The 20,385-nt window shown below is 46.6% G+C and overlaps 1 protein-coding gene across 3 annotated transcripts in view; it reads right to left on the bottom strand.

The window, feature by feature from the left end:
• The window catches only part of TBCD (tubulin folding cofactor D), a 2,218,561-nt gene that overhangs the window by 57,914 nt on the left and 2,140,262 nt on the right, over nucleotides 1-20,385 (bottom strand). For all 3 annotated transcript variants that reach the window (XM_086930600.1, XM_086930601.1, XM_086930602.1), the window contains one exon: nucleotides 3,041-3,150. In XM_086930600.1, coding sequence (XP_086786726.1) covers nucleotides 3,041-3,150 — 110 coding nt within the window. The remainder of the gene's footprint in view (nucleotides 1-3,040; nucleotides 3,151-20,385) is intronic.

The following is a 20,385-nucleotide window of genomic DNA, read 5'->3' as shown; positions in this document are numbered from 1 at the left end:
TCCCACCCACCCCCCATTTCCCTTGTTTGCTCTGTGTTGCATCCCAGACCTCCCAGCTTCTTTGTGACAATACATTAACAGGTATATGTTTGTCTAGCTATGACTAAACAGGAGATGTTAAAGAATGTGGGCTTACCAAAAACTTACAGTGGGCTTACAGAACACCCATTGCTTATCATTGGTTGTCTTTATGGTCACTCATTTGGTTACTTCTTATTCGATGGCTTGCCTAATCCATCTTCTGTTTGTCCCTCCCAATGGTGCATAGCCTGTTTATCATCCATTTGCTTGAATGAATTGTATCCTTCCACTGTGCACTTTTAGTGAACTACTTATTCATTTTCCTTTTAGTGCTCCATAAGAGTGGATGTGATTTTTACCTCTCTTCCTCATGTGCTGCTTCATTTTTCTGAACACCAACTGACCCCGCACGCTCCATGTTGCTTTCTCACTCATGTGATTGGCCCTTGTGCCCTGTGTTACTCTCTCCCGCATGCTCTCTTCTGGTGTGTATGCAGATCTGTTACTGGGAACATCCAGTTTCAATACACCAGTAATTGCACCTCTTGATGAATCTCCCATTTGTGATTGACCAACAAAGCCCTGAATAAATAATTGTCTACCACATGTTCTCCCCACCGAGATGAAATGCTGAAGGACCAATTCCTTTACTGCTAGCACCCAAAAACAAAAGCTCCATTGGATCTCGACACAGAGGGTGAGACCCTACAGCTTCTTGCTTGTTCAGGAAATGCACAACACATGGCAAATTCATATTCTTGATCTCCTTGCCCAGAATGGAATAAAGACTTTGACATTCAGCCTCACACCCATCAAATCACAAAGACTGATATGGAACTTTCTTTTCTGAAGATCCCAAAAAGCACTAAAAAGCCCACCTTGATGAGCTCTCCAAGGAAATAATCTGGTACTAATGTTTTCTGAGGCCAAGGCATCTGAAGAGGTTCCACTGTGAGCAAAAAGTTGCAAGAAGCCATAAGACCTAGCAAACTTAGCAAAGCCCTTGCAGTTGTGATTGATGCTTTCTGAACACCACTACCATTGAAACAATACTGAGAAACCTCCCCTGCGGAGGAAATGCAGCTCTTTTGAACTTGGCCACGTGAGCTGGAATTAGGTGACACTTTTTGTAATTTACAAAAAATGTAGCCTGAAAAGTGGGAATGTGCTTGAGAGATTCCATCACAGAATATCCAGAAAACTGTTCTTCAGAAACCAGTCATCCAAATAGGAGTAAAGGTGAATGTCTTTTCAGTTGAGATGAGCAACCACCATAGCTTGAATCTTAGTAAGGATTTGGGAGGCCGAGCCCACTCAAAGGACATCAAATTGTTCGTAGACATCTCCTACAGTAAATCTCAAGAATTTCCTGTGACTCTAGCCAATCTAGAGTTTGCAGTACCAAAGACTATGAAGAAAAGGTACCATTTTCAATTTCTGTTGCTGTGCAACATGTTGACAATCCTCATATCAAATTTACAAAAATTGCTGTGTCTGAGAACAAGGATTTGTTCCACTCACTAAAAGTTCTACAGCTTCTTTCATCAAGATGTGTATGGGGTACAGGGTTAATGATATGTAGAAACAGTAAGAGGTTTCAAAACAAATGACACTGACTACCCCAATGGACATTATCTGCAAGACCCCCTCTTTTACTGTTTCCTCTACCATAGGCTCAAAAAGCCCATCAACTGTCCCTCGACTATAGTCTTGTGATGCTTCAACTCTGGCTTCTTTTAACAGATTGGGGTCGCAATGCCACATTGTAAAAGAGAATGCAGAGATAGAGGTTTGCTGTTCCCTTCAGGTCTCCATCAAATGTAAATACTATCTATTAGAATTAGAAACAATAATTAAGAAATTAACTTCGAAGTTAAGTCCATTTTCTTTGAACTTCTATTAAGAGGTATCAAAACCAGACTCCGGTAATGGAACAACTTCACCAGAGACATACCCTCAGATGCATCAAGCATCCATTTTGTGATTCCTTATTAGCGAAAAATAAGGAATCGCTAATAAGGAATAGCAAAATGGTATGCAAGAAGAACTCGCTCAAAAAATAGAGAATTCTTAAAATTCCTTAATTGCGAGTCGCAATTAAGGAATACCCCCCCATTCATCCCATAGGAATGAATCGGAAAACATTCTCAATTTGCGAATCGCAATTAGCGAATCGCAAATTGAGAATGCGATTTCAAGGGTGCAGGGGTGTCCAAAGGACACCCTGTTGCACCCTTGAAATTGATCTGTGCACATGTGTTGCGCACACACGCCCTTAGGGCATGTGTGTGCGCAACATAAAACTTTGAAAATGCACAAAAGTGCATTTTCCAAAGTTTTTGCAAATTACCATAAAGTTGAACTTCATGGTAATTTGCCACTCCTATTAGCAAAATCGCTAATTTTTTTAACTTTGATTGCATTGCATTTAAGGAATCTCAATTTGAGATTCCTTAAATACAAGTAATCGAAATTTAGCGAATTCTTAATTTGCGATTTTTGCTTTTGGGATGATGCATCCCAAATGCAAAAATACCGGTCGCAAAGGAGCAGATTCTGAGAATCTGCCCCTTTGCGAGCGGATTTTACCTTGATGCCTCTGGGCCCACATCTCTTTCATTAACATGATGATGTCCACACATGCATGGGTTTTAGATCTTTTACAAGCTAATAATTACTGCAGTGTGCACCACTTATTGAAAGAGCTAATTTATAGTTATAAATTCTTGATGGGCAGCTACGAAAGCTAGAAGACTTACCAAATCACAACAAGTCAAACCTAGAGTAAGGGACGTGATCTCCCAATTTAAGCTTCCTTGGGTGCGCAGGCTAGTAACCTAGCAGTTTATGTATTTTATACAAAAACTGACAAGTGAAACCTTCTCCTGAAGTTTCTGATAAAGTTTTGTGGAAAACATAGGAACATGGATTGTATAACGGCTTAAGTTCTCAAAACTCACAGCTCCTTTTGTGTAAACTTTGCAAGAAACTCATGGAATGGAAGAAAGGGCAGACTTACCAAGCGGCATCACTAAGGACGGCCATAACCTCATCTAGAATTTCTGCATCTACAATTTCATCGTAGGTTAGCAACATTTCGTATACCTGGCTGGCTGTGGTCTTCCGGACCTACAAAAGTGGAGAAGGAAATAGGCATTTACCTACTGCTCAAACAAAATGATGACATGGTTCCACACAACGAATTTAAAACAAACGCAGTAAATATTACTGTGCGCATTCTCCTCCAAAATCTGTTACACAAGTCTGTTGATTGAATGGTGAAGGAAAAAAAACTGCAATTTTTTTAAAATGCCATAAAAAGAAAAATCTCTGAGGAAAACAATCTAGTGGACAATTACTGCACCACAATTATGAACACAAACCACCAATATATCAAAACTGAAATATGACCAGAACAACTCGTGGGGAATTGATCTGATAGCTATCATGGCAATAAACATAGGAAAGCTAAAAGGAAATGTAACCTAATTAATGTAAGAGGCCCAATGCGGGAGGAAACAATATGGCTGAGGCTGTACAGAAATTGAAAACACTCACTGATACCGGGAAAAAATGTATACAAATCTACACATGTGCTTTTATCTAGTGATCCGGTTTGCCTTGCCAATGAAATAAATTTAAAAAAATGAAAACCTCAAGTAGTAAGTAGAATAGCTCTTAATCAATTTTGCTGGCAGCTAGCATTTAGTTATTGGCATTACACACAAAAATGTTGTAGGACAAGAAAAATATTGGTTGTGAATAGAGGGGGCGGGTTAGCTGGAGTGCAGTTATGTTCTCTTTTCTGGGAGGGAAAAGATAATGCAATAATGCAGGATGCTGGTAATGTAATCTATTTAGTGGTCAGTATGCCAGCAATTGTTACATGTGCCAGCAAAACCTAATAAAAAGTAATGGAATGATCAAGTGGTGCCTAAACTAAAGTTTAAGATGTCTTAATGAAAAACATTTAAACCATCTTCAACTGCCTGAGCATTTAGAATAATAAATAGTGCACACCACTGCATCTTTAAAAAATGTTGTACTATATTAATTATTTGAAATCAAACCAAATTATTTGCATGTATGCACATAAATAGCTATTATTTTATGGAATGGTGTGAAATATTTAACTTAAGCTGTAATTATCAAAAACTATCACATTTAGAAATCTCATTTATCAACCGCCTGTGTAAAAGCAATAAAAAACCCAAAAGGTAAAAAAACAACTAAACTAACAATGCACAAATACTGTCAGCACCTGCAGTTGAAAGTAGCCAACAAAATATACATTACCTGTTTAAACAAACCACCTTGTTACTGGTGTTAAAATGCGTAAGGTTCGGAGATGATAAACTATCTACGTTACATATATTTGACACAACAGAGTTAAAATGTAGCTCTCGCTCTTTGGCAGCCTTCGGTCTGTTTCTGGGATGCCCTTAAGATGAAGGTTATCTAAGAAATTATGGTTATTTGGGTTTGTGATTTAGATCTCTTTGGTGAGGTGATCAGAATATCCCGCCCATGAACATTAAAGGAAACCTACAAACTGAGCTTTCCATTCCAATGTGTAGATATGCTGAATGTAAGTCTGGGGTGATTTGCACCCCTTCATGCATGGCTTGAAGCAGCAAGGTTCATTTTACCACATTTTTGCAGAGGCCAAGATTAATTTTAGGAACAGAGGTTATTAAAACGTGCCACAAAAGTTATATAACGGATCGGGCAAAAAACCAATTTCGAGCCATACAATGCACTGTTTCTACATAGACGACTGCAGTGATCAAGCTGGGAGGACCTTCACTGCCACTGTAAGGACACTGAAAAGCAACTTCAGTGCTTCGAAAGATCGTGTGGCAGAGATCGAAAGAACTCTGCCACACGAAATGTGCTTCATTGTATATCTACCATGGGACAAATGTTTCTAGTTATGTTATGATATTTTTCTCTACTTGATGTGCACTGTAGACAAAGTACACCAAAGGGTTAAATGGCTGAATCATACAGGTCTGTGTAATGTGACATTAAAAAATGTAAGATTTTTTTTTTTTTTAAATGCAAGAAATCTCTTCAAAATAATCTTGTAAAAAACGGACACTTGCAAAAATGCAATTTCAAGATCAAACTCATATTAGTCCACACAATAGCTCTGTATTTGTAAATGTGTGCTTAGATTGTACATGGATGAGTACAACATCTAAACACGCATCCATGTGTGCATCACGGTTGCATACATATACATGCAAATACAAAACTGGATGCACCCATGTCCAGCTATCTGTGATGCAAGCCACCAGTCTATGCTTCGCGAGGGAGTTCAGCTCTGAGAATGATTCATGGCCAATCAGAACCCAGTCTCTGTGCCGTGTGTTTGTGGTGTAAACGAGCACATGCACTGCACTACACCAGCAGAAATGCGAGCCAAGAACCCTAGATGATAAAAAAAACGCCAAACCCGACCGAAAAACAGAACTAAACAACCTCGCTCAGATTGCCCCAAAGTTGCAGAATATGCTTGATCTGAGACAGCAGGCTACAGAAACAAGCATTTGCAAAGCAATAGGTCTCGCAATAGAAAAGTTTGAGCTTTTGGTGTGTAAAATGTAATTTTTTTTAAATTATTGTTTATGTTTTTCAAAATATAAAAGTATTTAATTTTGTTATTAGAAATTCCAATAGTTATAAAGTTAGCAAATGTTACATTTATAGCATTAGTAAAGGTACATGTTTAGTTTTCCCATCTTACATGTATTGATCTGACAAATCACAATGTTTTAACAAGAACAGAAGTGAAAACATTTAAAATCTTTTTATGACATTTGTAATAAAGCTTGAAACATTGACAGTAAATATTTGAACCAGTTGTTGTTGAATGGTTGCACAGATTGATGCTGTGGTGGCGCTGAGTGATGTTGTTTTGGGGACAAGTGATGCTGTGGCGTTCAGTGATGCTGTTGTAGCGCATAGTGATGTTGTGGTGCCCCTGAGTGATGCTGTGGTGGTTCTGAGTGATGCTGTGGTGGTGCTGTGGTTGTGCAGAGTGGTGGTGCAGAGTGGGGCTGCTGAGTGGTGCTGTGGTGGTGTTGAGTGGTGCTGTGGTGGTGTTGAGTGGTGCTGTGCTGGTGTTGAGTGGTGCTCTGGTGGTGTTGAGTGATGCTGTGGTGATGCTGAATAATGCTGTGGTGGTGCTGAGTGGTGCTGTGGTGGTGCTGAGTGATAATGTGGTGGTGCTGAGTGATAATGTGGTGGTGCTGTGGTGGTGTTGAGTGATGCTGTAGTGGTGCTGAGTGATGCTGTAGTGGTGCTGAGTGATGCTGTGGTGATGTTAAGTGATAATGTGGTGGTGCTGAGTGATGCTGGGGTAGCGCTGAGTGATAATGTGGTGGTGCTGAGTGATGCTGGGGTAGCGCGGACTGATGATGTGCTAATGCTGAGTGGTGCTGGGGAGGAACTAGTTGATGCTGTGGTGGTGCTGAGTGATGCAGTGGTGGTGCTGAGTGGTGCTGTGGTGGTGCTGAGTGGTGCTGTGGTGGTGCTGAGTGGTGCTGTGGTGGTGCTGAGTGATGCTGTGGTGGTGCTGAGTGATGTTGTGGTGGTGCTGAGTGATGCTGTGGTGGTGCTGAGTGATGCTGTGGTGGTGCTGAGTGGGGCTGTGGTGGTGCTGAGTGATGCTGTAGTGGTGCTGAGTGGTGCTGTGGTGGTGCTGAGTGATAATGTGATGGTGCTGAGTGATGCTGGGGTAGCGCTGAGTGATGTTGGGGTAGCGTCGAGTGATGCTGGGGTAGCGCTGAGTGATGCTGGGGTAGCGCTGAGTGATGCTGCAGCAGTTATGTCATACAGGGACACATTCTTTTGTAGCAATCGAGAGGTGAGTAAGTGATTTGCGCTGAATCACAGGATGTTCAGCAGACGTCCAAAGCCCGGAGCCGGCAATTCTGAGCGTTAAGCCACACCCTGTCTTGGTTCTGTAATGACAGCCAGAGTAGAGAGCGAGAGAGAGGGGGCTTGTACCTGGCTTAGATGCTTGGTATGTTGGGCCGGTCAGTGTTTTAGGGTATAACTTACGGCAACAAGCCCTTAGCCGTGGGCTGCACGCATGCCCCTAGAATTATGTTCTGACTTCTCTGCATTTCTTGCTGGAAACACAGATTAAGTCGCCGATCCTTTTAATATCTTTACCCTGCCATATAAAGATGTGTTTACCGAGTCCCACGCTGTTTAAATGTAAACAATGTAAGTATGCTTCAGCTCACAAGTATGAATACGCGCAAGGCCAGCTCTGCCTTCCATCCTTCAGCGCACGCTACGTTGGGATTTAGTCCAGTTATTTACAGCGCTTAGCATTTGTAAACTTGCGAAGTGAGGCCGTGGTCACGATCTGTATTATTTTCAGTTCTTAGAAACAAGAGCAGTGCGCAATTTAGCGCTATATAAAAGCAAGGAGCTAGATTTATCAAGAAGCAATTCCCATGGGAAGTCAGCTTTTAAAGCAGATACCTGTGTTTTCCCACAAGGAAATATCACCTTAAACTGTGATGTTTGTGTTTTTCACTCCGATGTCGAAATCAGTGGAATTCTTCGCCTGGGTTCCATGGGAGTGCAGTAATCCTCCCTGTCCGTGGATAGCTGATAAGATTTCACCGAGTGCTCGTGGCTGGAGGTGGGTAGACTTTGCTCGCTCGTGCACACTCCCGGGGCGAGCCAGATTCTAAAGTACACACCCTGCTCGTTGCGTCTATACAGCTCAATTTTGTTTTGGGGGGGAAAAAAGTGCTGCAAATAAAAGCATATGGGGCTTTCCCTTCAAATGGTATCAAAAAAGGGTTTAAGGGGCTGAAATCACAACTTTCCCAACTTTTAGGGAATGACAGACTTTTGTCAGAAAACCAACATTATTTACTCAGTTTTGGCATTTTTCTGGGACATAGCCTATTGTTTCTATTTTGTGTGCTTTCAACCTCCTTCCAGTTAATGATAGACATGAGTATGAAAGCAATAATAGATCCTGGAAAGCTATACATTTTCAAAAGATAGACAACATTCTGAATTCAGCAAGGGGTTATTTTTGTAGATCCTTCAAGGTTTCTTTATAAAAACTAACAGTTAAATATAGGAAAAATAAAAAATGAGTTGAAAAAAACTGCCTTTTGTGTCAACGTTTTCACCTGTAACTTCTTTTAATTATGACAGCTCTTTGAAAGGACGGTTACATCCACTAGACCTTCCTGGTTGTGGGGATATATAGGACTTGTAGGTTTCACCAAGAACCTGCGAACCCAGAGCCATAAACGGAGCAGCGACTTGCAATGTTTATTTATTATGTACCGGGTACACAGCAATTATTCTGGGAAAACGTATACATGGAAAAATCAGTATGAAAGACACCTATGTATTTCTGAAATGGGAACAAAATATAGAGTTTAGAAACAGTAGATATTGCACATTTTCGAAATTGGGAATACTCATATTAGCATGAGAATTATCGATCATTTTTCAAAATTACTTCTTTTTTACACATTGTCTTTCATTTGGAAGGCAGAAATGCATCAAAAGTCAATAGGTAATAACAGTGCTTTACAAAGCTTAATTACCCTAAGTCTCCCGATAAAAATGGTACCTCACTTGTGTGGGTAGGCATTTTGCCCAGGGCAGGAAACGGCTCAAAACGCAACGTGACCACACCACATTTTCACAGTGAAAAATTACCCTTATTTTGAAAACTTCCTAGCTGTAGTTTATTAACCCTAGCTCTGCCGGCACCTAGGGAAACCTAGCAAACCTATACATTTTCCAAAACTAGACACCAGGGGAACCCAGTATGGGGTGACTTGACTGGCTTTCACCAGGTTCTGTTACCCAGAATCCCTTGCAAACTTAAAGAAATGTTAAAAAAACACATTTCCCTCACATTTCAGTGGTGGAAAGTTCTGGACTCTGCGTGGATCCACAAAGAATTCTGAGAAAAATGGTACCTCATTTAAGTGGGTAGGCCTAGTGCCCGCGACAGGAAACGGCGCAAAACGCAACGTGGACACACCACAATTTTGCAGTGAAAAATGACCCTTTTTTGGCAAAGTGCCTAGCTATAGTTTTTGAACCCTAGCTCTGCCGGCACGTAGGGAAACCTAGCAAACCTATACATTTTTGAAAACTAGATGACCAGGGGAATCCAGGATGGGTTGAATTGACTGCCTCTCACCAGGTTCTGTTATTCAGAATCCCCTGCAAACCTAAACAATTGTCAAAAAACATACATTTTCCTCACATTTCTATGGTGAAAAGTTCTGGAATCTGCGTGGATCCACAAATTTCCACTCGCCCTGCGTTCCCCAAAGTTTTCCGAGAAAAATGGTACCTCACTTGGTTGGGTGGGTCAAGGACCCATGACAGGCAAGGGCCCAAAACCAATTGAGGCGACATCAAAATTACCTATCACAAACCAACCTGGTTTTGCAAGGGAGGTCCCAAGAGTTTTTGGCCCTGGGCTCGGCGATCATCTAGGGAAACCTACCAAACCCACGCATTTATGGAGACTAGACACCATGGGGAGTCCAGCGAGATATGGCTTGCGTGGGTTGCCTAACGTTTTCCTACCCACAATCCCCTGCAAACCTCAACTTTAGCTGAAAAATCACTTATTTTCTGAAATTTCTGTGTGGGAATCTACGTGGATCCACAAATTTCCTCCCACCCAGCATTCCCCAAGGTCTCCTGATACAAAGGATGCCTAACTTGCGTGGGTGGGTCAAGTACCCACGACAGGCAAAGGCCCAAAACATATTGCGGCGACATCAAAATTACCTATCACAAAACAACCTGGTTTTGCAAGGGGGTCCCATGAGTTTTTGGCCCCGGGCTCGGCGGTCGTCTAGGGAAACCTACTACACCCACACATTTCTGAAAACTAGACACCAGGGGGAGTCCAGCGAGGTATGGCTTGCGTGGGCCCCCTAAAGTTTTCCTACCTAGAATCCCCTGCAAACCTCAAATTTAGATGAAAAAAACACTTGCTTCTCAAATATTTGTGTGGGAAAGTTATGGAATCTACGTGGATCCTCAAATTTCCACCCACCCTGCGTTCCCCAAAGTCTTACGAGTAAAATGGTACCTCACTTGTGTGGGTAGGCCTCGTGCCTGCGGCAGGAAAAAGCGCAAAATGCAACGCGGACACACCACAATTTCACAGTGAAAAATGACCCTTTTTTGGCAAAGTGCCTACCTGTAGTTTTTTAATCCTATCTCTGCCGGCAGCTAGGGCAGCTAGGGAAACCTAGAATTGACTGCCTCACACCAGGTTCTGTTACCAAGAATCCCCTGCAAACCTAAACAATTGTCAAAAAACACATATTTTCCTCACATTTCTGTGGTGAAAAGTTCTGGAATCTGCGTGGATCCACAAATTTCCACTCACTCCGCACTCCCCAAAGTTTTCCGAGAAAAATGGTACCTCACTTGGTTGGGTGGGTGAAGGACCCATGACAGGCAAGGGCCCAAAACCTATTGAGGCGACATCAAAATTACCTATCATAAACCAACCCGGTTTTGCAAGGGGGCTCACATGAGTTTTTGGCCCTGGGCTCTGCGACCATCTAGGAAAACCTACCAAACCCACACATTTATGGAGACTAGACACCATGGGGAGTCCAGTGAGGTATGGCTTGCATGGGTCCCCTAACATTTTCATACCCACAATCCCCTGCAAACCTCAAATTTAGCTGAAAAATCACTTTTTCTGAAATTTCTGCGTGGGAAAGTTCTGGAATCTACGTGGATCCACAAATTTCCTCCCACCCAGCATTTCCCAAGGTCTCCTGATACAAAGGATGCCTAACTTGCGTGGGTGGGTCAAGTATCCGCGACAGGCAAAGGCCCAAAACCTATTGCCGCGACATCAAAATTACCTATCACAAAACAACCTGTTTTTTTGCAAGGGGGGTCCCATGAGTTTTTGGGCCCGGGCTCGGTGCTCATCTAGGGAAACCTACTACACCCACACATTTCTGAAAAATGATACCTCACTCACGTGGGTGGGTCAAGTACCCGCAACAGGCATGTGCCCAAAACCTATTGAGGCGACATCAAAATTACCTATCACAAAACAACCTGGTTTTCCAAGGGGGGTTACCTGGGTATTGTCCCCGGGCTTGACGGCTATCTTGGGAAACTACCAAACCCAAACATTGTGGAAAACTAGACACCAGGGGGGGTCCAGCGATGTATGGTTTGCGTGGGTCCCCCAATGTTATCCTACCCAGAATCCCCTGCAAACCTCAAATTTAGCTGAAAGAAAATCACTTTTTCCATACATTTTTGCGCAGGATCACAACGTTCCCCTTGTTCTCCCGAGTAAAATGATACCTCACTTGTGTGGGTGAGTAACATGCCTGTGACTAGGAAGAGCCCAAAACATAGGGATTTAGAGTATAGTAGAGAATTCTAAGCGCTACATTTAAAAAAAAATGTTTTTAGCCAGTTCTGCTTTGGACATCCACACAAGTGAGGTATTATTTTACTCGGGAGAACAAGGGGAACGCTGGGTAGTAGGACATTTGTGCCAGTACGGTAATTCCACGCAAACAATATGTGGAAAATATGTTTTTTCAGCTAAATTTGAAGTTTGGAGGGGGATTCTGGGTAGGGAAATGTTGGGGGATCCACGCAAGCCATACCTCATTGGACTCCCCAGGGTGTCTTGTTTTCAGAAACATTTGGTAGGTTTCCCTAGATAGCGGCAAGCCCAGGCCCAAAAAACCAGGCCCCACGCCCCCAAACCAGGTAGTTTTGTTATAGGTAATTTTGAAGTCTCCACAATACGATTTGGGCCATTTCCTGTTTCAGCTACTTCGCCTACCCACACAAGTGAGGTGCAATTTTTTTCGGGAGACCTGGGGGAATGCTGGGTGGGAGGAAATTTGAGGATTACAATATTAAAACAAAAGTATTCCCTTGGTTATTTAATATTTGTCTATTCTCACAATATGTTGTTCAACCTAATCATTTCCACACATCAATGTCTCCAAGTTGGTTTTCGACCTCACTGTAATATAATTTTCACTCACCCCACAAGTATAAGTAGAACCACAAATGCGTTAGATTCAAAACAGATCTACAAATCCAAATGTACATTCCATTTAATTTTATTAAAACAATTAAAACATGTTCTCTTCTGAGTTTATCAGTTGAAGATTTTTCCTTTGATTATATAACAACTCCAATCTGAGGCTCAGGGCAGTCGCCCGCGGAGAGGACCGAGAGGGACTCGGGAAAGCACCCCATGGCCCGGCCTCCACCCGCGGCACCTCCAGGGCCGGGAAAGAGCCACCGGTGCCGAAACGACGCCGGCTCGGCCTCTGGAGAGGCAGCCGCCTGCTCTGAGGGCCGAGAAGGACTCGGGGACAAGCCCTGAGTCCTGGCGACCACCTGAGATGCCACAGGGAGCCCCGTTGTAATGTGTGGTGAGGCAGGGACACCACGGGTCAAAGAGCGGAGTCCCGAAGCACTACCCCTCGACGACACCACCCTCCTACAACCAGAAGCCGAAACCTTCGGTGCCGGGGCTGAAGCCGGAGGCGACTCAGCGGAAGGGCCTGCACGAAGCAAGCGGTCCGCGGACGACTTAGGAGGTGGAGGAGGTGCCTAAGAAGCCTGCAGAGCTGCAGCGTAGGCTATCATGTGGGCCCTAGTCACCCCAGTGCTGGGAAATGGCAGACTGGTGGGGGCGCACAACCCGAGGGGAGCCCGCACCCTCCGCCGAACAAGGACAAGACCTCGGAGACAAACTACAGGACCTACCAGCTGGCGAACGAAGCCCATGTCGCGGGGCGTTGCCGCAGAAGGAATCAGCAGTTTCTGGCCTCCGAGGTGGGGGACGCAGGCTGGGACGACACTGACCGGGACAAGCGGGCCTACAGCAATTTCATCCGACGCTACCGCCGACACTACGGTTTAAGGTGCTGACAAGCTTCGCAGTTCGTAGAGTTGTGGTGCTCGCCCAGACACCACATACATATCGGGTGAGGGTGCATCGTCGACATCTGGCGTGCACACTCCTTGGTGGCGCCTAAGTAGTCTCTGTGACGTCATCTCAGCGACAGAGCAACACTACGCCACCTACCGACGCGCAGAGGTACTGCTAGCGAAAAGTTTCCGGATCCAGTTTGTCGCCTGGGGATAGTCTAAGGTAAGGAATCTATCACTAAAGTGTCTCTTTCAGATAAATAAGTTAAAACAAGGTTCAAGTCCCACTGAAGCATAACGAAAGGAATAGGAGGAAAGAGATGAGTTATGCCTTTCAAGAAGCGATTTACCACCGGGAACTTGAAAAGAGAAGGCTGATCTGGGAGCCGAAGGAAGGCAGAGATAGCTGAGAGATAGCCCTTGATAGTACCCAGAGCTGGGCCAAAGAAAGAAAAAATAAAAGAACCTCAGAAAGAGGGGCAGAGAGGGGATCCACAGCCTTTGCTGTGCACCATGCCACAAACATATTCCACCAGCAGGCATACACCGTCTTAGTGAAGGAATGCCTGGCTGCCAGAATTACATTGCAGACTTCTGGAGGCAGGTCGAAAGACGTCAACTGCTGCTGCTCAATCTCCACACAAGGAGGTGGGGGCTGGACAGGTTTGGGTGGAGGACCGTCCCCTTCTGCTGCGACAGAAGATCCTCCGGAAGAGGCAGTCGAATCGGAGGATCGATGGCCATGTTGAGCAGCTCAGAATACCAGGTCTCTTCATGCCCAATCCAGAGCCACAAGATTGACTTGGGACCGGTAGCACTTGATCGTCTTCAGCACTGTGGGCAGAAGTGGTATAGGCAGAAAGGCGTATAGAAGACTCCCCCTCCACTCTCCATATATGACAGTAGTTCCCGCGCGCAACGTTTACGCGCAGCGACCGTGCCCAATCCGCGCCGAAGGTGCGCCAAAGGTAAGCCCGTCTACGCCCGTCCGCGCCCACCGCCAGACCCCCTGGCCCTCGCGCTGCTCAGCCCTCCCGCATTACCTACGATGCCACCACCCTCCTTGCCCTTAACCCCGGTCGCGCCCCCAACTGCGTCCAAGCCGCTCCTGGACTAACCCATGGACCTTTCTCCTGCTACTCCTGCAAATTCATCGGCACCGTCAACAACTCCGCTACGATCACACCTCAGATTCCCGACCCCAACCACCTACAATGCATCCTGCTCAACACCCGATCGGTCCACAGACACGCCATTGACCTATGGAATCTACTAGACACCATCTCTCCAGACGTCGCCTTCCTAACAGAAACATGGATGAACGCTTCCTCCGCCCCAGACATCACCATTGCCATCCCTGATGACTATAAGATCACTCGCAAGGACCGCACCGGCCACACAGGAGGAGGAATCGCTATCGTCCATAAAAAATCAATCCACATCTCAACCAGCTCTGACGTCAATCTCGCCAACTCTGAACACCTTCACTTCCAGATCCACATCGACCACAAGACCACACTCAGAGGCACCCTCCTTTACAGGCCACCAGGACCCCGCGCAAAATTCAGTGAAGACATCACGGACTTCATCACTCCACACGCGCTCCCCTCCAAAGATTACATCCTTCTGGGAGACCTCAACTTTCATCTTGAAAAGAACAACGACCGCAACACCATCACCCTCTTGGACAACCTCGCCAACCTTGGACTTAAACAACTGGTCACTTCCCCCACCCACATAGCAGGTCATACTCTCGACCCTATCTTCACCTCCAGCAATCACGTCTCCTTCAGCCACACTACGGCTCTCCTTTGGACTGACCACAGCTGCGTTCACTTTACCTACAACAAGCCGAAACCCATCAACCACCCCCAACCGACTCTGCAAAGAAACTGGAACAAAATCACCATCGACCAGATCTCCTCATCGCTCCTTCATAACACCCCAGCCCACTCTTCTAACCCAGACCAAGCCGCCACCAACTTCACCCTATGGTTATCCAACAGCGCCGACATCCTAGCACCACTGAAAAAACGTCAAAGCAAACCTGGCAGCAAGAAGGCCTCATGGTTCAACGATGATCTTAAGAAATCCAAGAAACTCTGCCGCTCCCTCGAAAAGGCCTGGAAAAAAAACCCAACCACCAGCACCAAGGACGCCTTCAAAAACGCCACCCGCATACACCACCAACTAATCCGAAAGGCCAAGAAAACAGCATTCAAGGATCGACTAGACAACAACGCCCACAACAGCAAGGAACTTTTCAACATCGTCAAGGAATTCACCAATCCCTCAGCCAACTCCAACGACATTACCCCCTCTCAAGCCCTCTGCGACTCCCTAGCCTCATTCTTCCACAACAAAATTGCAGACATCCACAACAGCTTCGACAACCAACCCGGCGACCAACCCACCCAACCATATGCTGACCTTTCACCCCCCTTGAACACCCTTAACGAATGGAACCCAATCTCCACTGAGGACACCATCCGCCTGATGAACTCCATCCACTCAGGATCCCCCACAGACCCATGTCCTCACCACATCTTCAACAAAGCAGACTCCGTCATAGCACCGCACCTCCGAGACGTCATCAACTGCTCCTTCAACTCCGCCACCTTCCCGGAAAGCTGGAAACACGCTGAACTCAGCGCCCTTCTGAAAAAACCCACAGCGGACCCCACCGAACTCAAAAACTACCGCCCCATCTCGCTCCTTCCTTTCCCGGCCAAAGTCATCGAGAAAGCTGTCAACAACCAGCTCGCCGCTTTCCTCGAAGCCAACAAATCCCTCGACTCCTCACAGTCCGGCTTCCGAGCAAAACACAGCACTGAGACCGCCCTCATCGCAGCAACAGACGACATTCGAACTCTACTGGACAATGGAGACACAGTCGCCCTCATCCTCCTCGACTTCTCTGCAGCCTTCGACACAGTCTGCCACAGCACCCTTCTACAGCGCCTCAGAAACATCGGAATCCAAGGAAAAGCACTTGAATGGATCACCTCGTTCCTCACCGGAAGAACCCAGAGAGTCCGCCTTCCACCATTCAAGTCCGAGGCCACTGAAGTCATCTGCGGCGTACCACAAGGATCCTCACTCAGTCCCACCCTCTTCAACGTATACATGAGCCCCCTCGCGGCCATCGCACGCCAACACAACCTCAACATCATCTCCTACGCGGATGACACTCAACTGATCCTTTCACTCACCAATGACCCCAGCACCGCCAAAACTAACCTACACGAAGGAATGAAAGAAGTTGCCGAATGGATGAAACACAGCCGTCTGAAACTGAACTCAGATAAAACAGAAGTCCTCATCTTAGGTACTTCCCCCTCTGCATGGTGAGGTAATATAAATTTTATGGTCATGTTGTGTTCCCTAGCGAGTACCCCACCGACTCCATGTACGAGTTAAAAGTGCATGTAACTTCCCTCCTGTATCAGCTATGAAGACGCAAATACATTTGCGTCCAACGTTAACTTGTCCTCTTTCAGACCCACCATGAATGGGTTTGATGGTCCGTTCCTAAGTATGCTATGCCAACGTCTTTTTGAAGTGTACTCCTACGTTTTTCAGCCTGGCTGAAAGTAGGCCCTGAATCTCTGCCACCGAGCCTCTTTTCTGGCTTCTGACTGCGAGGGCCTCTGCCCAAGCAGCCCCCGTACCCGTGAACTCTGACTTACTTCTAGCGCGGCCCTCCGTGCTCAGTTCAGCCTGCTGCCTGCCAAGATTGACTATAACCTTCGAGTTATCTGTTTTCCTCCCCGAAGATACATTCCGGCCTGCTAGCTTCAGTAAACATCCTTCCTCAGCTACAGGGCTAAAGGGCCGACCTGTCTTTATGCAAGTAATTCATAGCCTCTGTTGCCATGCTTCCATGGAAGGCCCCATGCCCCCACGCTTCTCATACAGACACTCAGGCGCTTATACACGCACTCACAGCAAGTATATAATAGCTTCTGCTCTAGAGACCTTTCTGCCCAGATAGCTCAGTTCCTAAACATCAGATATCAGATATGATAGAAGCACAAGTTGATCTGACATGCCAGACTTCTGTCTCTTTCCGTCAGTGTAAATGTCAAGTCCCCTGCACCCCGTCTATCACACGTCATGCAGCTGCGCGCGCATCCAAGCTTCCGATTTCCGCTGACATTGCAACATTCTGTTAGCACCACCCCTTGGTGCCACCCACTTGCGTCACCTATCAGTGACGTTTCTAGCACACACGCCTAGTTTACGCCTCTTGATGATGTACTAGCACCACGTGTATACTGTTATCTTGTCTTCTCTCAGCTGTTACGCCTCTTACATTGAACATTATGATGTAAATCAAGTATATAAGCTATGTATTGTCAATAAACGACGGCGCGCTCATCTATCCCTTCTGACATCCTGTGTGGTGGTCAGAACATGATATCCTGATTCCTTTATGAGGAATAAAAACCCTTAGAAACTCTTACACCACGGACTCTGTTTTCCTTCTTTCCGATTGAGTTATTATTGATTAAGTACTTACCTGCATAGAAATTAAGAGAGTAAATTAATTATTTACATCAATGGGACGACTCTTGGTGGCCGGAAGCCCTTGGAAAAGCACCCATCCCGACAGACCACGCACGGAACCTAGGTGTCATCCTGGATTCTTCACTTTCAATGAACAGACAAGTCAACGCCGTCTCCTCATCCTGCTTCAACATTCTTCGCATGCTCAAAAAAACATTTCGCTGGATCCCCACCGAAACCAGAAAAACAGTCACCCATGCTCTGGTCACGAGCCGATTGGACTACGGAAACACCCTCTACGCAGGTACTACCGCTAAACTCCAGAAAAAACTTCAACGCATCCAGAACGCTTCAGCCAGGCTCATATTAGACATCCCGCGTAACGAACACATCTCTGGTCACCTGAAAAACCTCCACTGGCTACCCGTCAATAAGAGGATCACTTTCCGGCTTCTAACCCACGCACACAAAGCACTCTACGAAATCGGACCAGAATGCCTCAACTCACGACTGTCCTTCTACACCCCATCCCGCCAACTACGATCTTCCAGCCAAGCCCTCGCCACTGTACCTCGTATCAACAAGACCACCATGGGAGGAAGATCCTTCTCTTACCTAGCAGCTAATACATGGAATTCACTCCCCACCTACCTTCGCCTTACCCAGAACCACCTAGCATTCAGAAAGCAACTTAAAACGTGGATATTTGACAAGTAATCCTCCTCCCCTCCCTAAGCGCCTTGAGACCCTCTGGGTATGTAGTGCGCTATATAAATTTATGACTTGACTTGACTTGGCCTAGCGAGTGCCGCCTTGGAAATTCCAGCGCGCAGAATTGCTGACCTTTCGCGTTGTCTTCGGTGGCAAATAGATCTAACCAAGGCTCTCCCCACTGTTGAAAGAGACCTTACACCACCTCCGAGTGAAGACGTCATTTGTGCTATATCATGCACCTGCGGCTGAGTTCGTCTGTCATGGAGTGCAGTGAACCTGCCAGGTGTTAAACCACCAGGGATATGCCCTGATGCTCCAGCCATGTCCAGAGGCAGAGAGCCTATTGAGATAAGGTACGCGACCACACCCACCCTGTTTGTTGCAGTACCACATGGCAGTGGTGTTATCTGTGAACCCCTGCACTACTCTTCCCCAGACAGAGGGAAGGAATTCCTTGAGTGCAAGACGAATCACCCGAAGCTCCAGAAGGTTGATGTGGTGCTGGGACTCCGCCGGAGACCAGAGGCCTCTGCTCTCCGCCTCTCCCATTTGGCTGCCCCGTCCCAGAAGGGATGTGTCCGTCACCACTGTGTGTCTGGTTGGGGAAGGTAGAGGGATATGCCATTGACCCAATCCTGGTTCGTGAGCCACCACTACAATTGACGTGCAGTGCCCTCGGAGATCTGGATTCAATTGGACAGATTCCCCTGATGCGGAGCCTACTGGAACTGCAGGTCCCACTGCAGAGGCCGCATATACCACCTGGCATGATCAACCAGCAGGATGCAGGAGGCCATGAGGCCCAGCAACCTCAGGGTGATTCTGACTGAAACCCGGGATAGAGGCTGAAAGATCGGAATCATAGCCTAAATATCCCGGACACGCTGTTCGAGAATATAGACCAGAAACCACGTTGTGTCCAGAACCACTCCGATGAAGAGGAGCTTCTGAGAGAGAATCAGGTGTGACTTCGGCACATTGATGGAGAACCCCAGCAAATGCAGGAGGTCGGCCATAGTCTGGAGGTGGGAGACGACTGCCCGGGGCGAGCCCACCTTCAACAGCCACCCGTCGAAAAAGGAGTAGAATGAAATGACTCATCTGCGCAGATGAGCTGCAACCACCGCCGTCACTTTCGTGAACACCCAAGTTGCGCTGGTAAGGCCAAAGGGGAGCCCGGTAAACTGAAAATGCTCGTGGCCTACTGTGAACCGCAGGTAACCCTGGTGGGCCGGCCAGACAGGGATGTGAAAATAAGAGTCTTGAAAAGCCAAAGCTACCATCCAGTCTTCCGGGTCGAAAGCAGACAAGACCTGAGCAAGCGCCAACATCTTGAACTTCTCCTTCCGGAGGAAGCGGTTGACATTCCTGAGATCCAAGATAGGACGCAGGCCCTTTTCCTTCTTGGGGACCAGAAAGTTGTGGGAATAACAACCACGACCTACTGCTGGGACAGGAATGCGCTCAATGGCTCCCTTGGCCAAAAGAGCTGTAACTTCCTGCTGGAGAAGGGTCAGGTGATCCTCAGATATGTGGTGGCATAGCTGCAGTGGTAGCCTTGAAGGAGAGGGAGTAGCCCCTTCGGGCTATCTGCAAAACCTACCTGTCTGACGTGATGGTGCACCAGTGGGGGAGGTGATGACGAATCCTGCCGCCCAGTGGCGTTTGATGGGCCTGAAATGTCAGACTAGGAAGGTTTGGAGGCTGCTGCAGAGGGGAGGTTGGTGGACTGGCCTGCCCGCTGACCCCCAGAACCACGACAGTTGTTCCCATGTCCCCGGCCAAACGAAGGTTGGGTAACTTGCTGTGGCTCTGGGCAGGGTGTAGCGGGGCACCCCTTTCATAGCCACGAAAGTGGCGAAAAGCAGACTGCGCAGGGCAGGTGGAGAGGCCCAAGGACTTGGCGCCCATGAGTCCTTGAAACGCTCTAGGGTGTTGTCTGCTTTGCCACCAAAAAGGAGACGGCCATCAAAGGCCTCTCCATCAAGGTGTTCTGGACATCCCCCGAAAATCCTGTTGATCTCATCCAGGTGTAGCGACAAAGTGCTACTGATGTTGAAATGGTCCTGCCCAGAGAGTCGGTGGTGTCTAGCCCACAAAGGATTGCAAACTTTACTGCATCCCTCCTGGCGGCGACAGCCTGGGAGAGCACTGCCCAGGCCTCCTCCGGACACTGAGGCT

This window comes from Lissotriton vulgaris, chromosome 7 (assembly GCF_964263255.1).
Source record: "Lissotriton vulgaris chromosome 7, aLisVul1.2, whole genome shotgun sequence".
Classification (NCBI taxonomy): domain Eukaryota; kingdom Metazoa; phylum Chordata; class Amphibia; order Caudata; family Salamandridae; genus Lissotriton; species Lissotriton vulgaris.
This window is presented reverse-complemented; position numbering and strand designations above follow the sequence as displayed.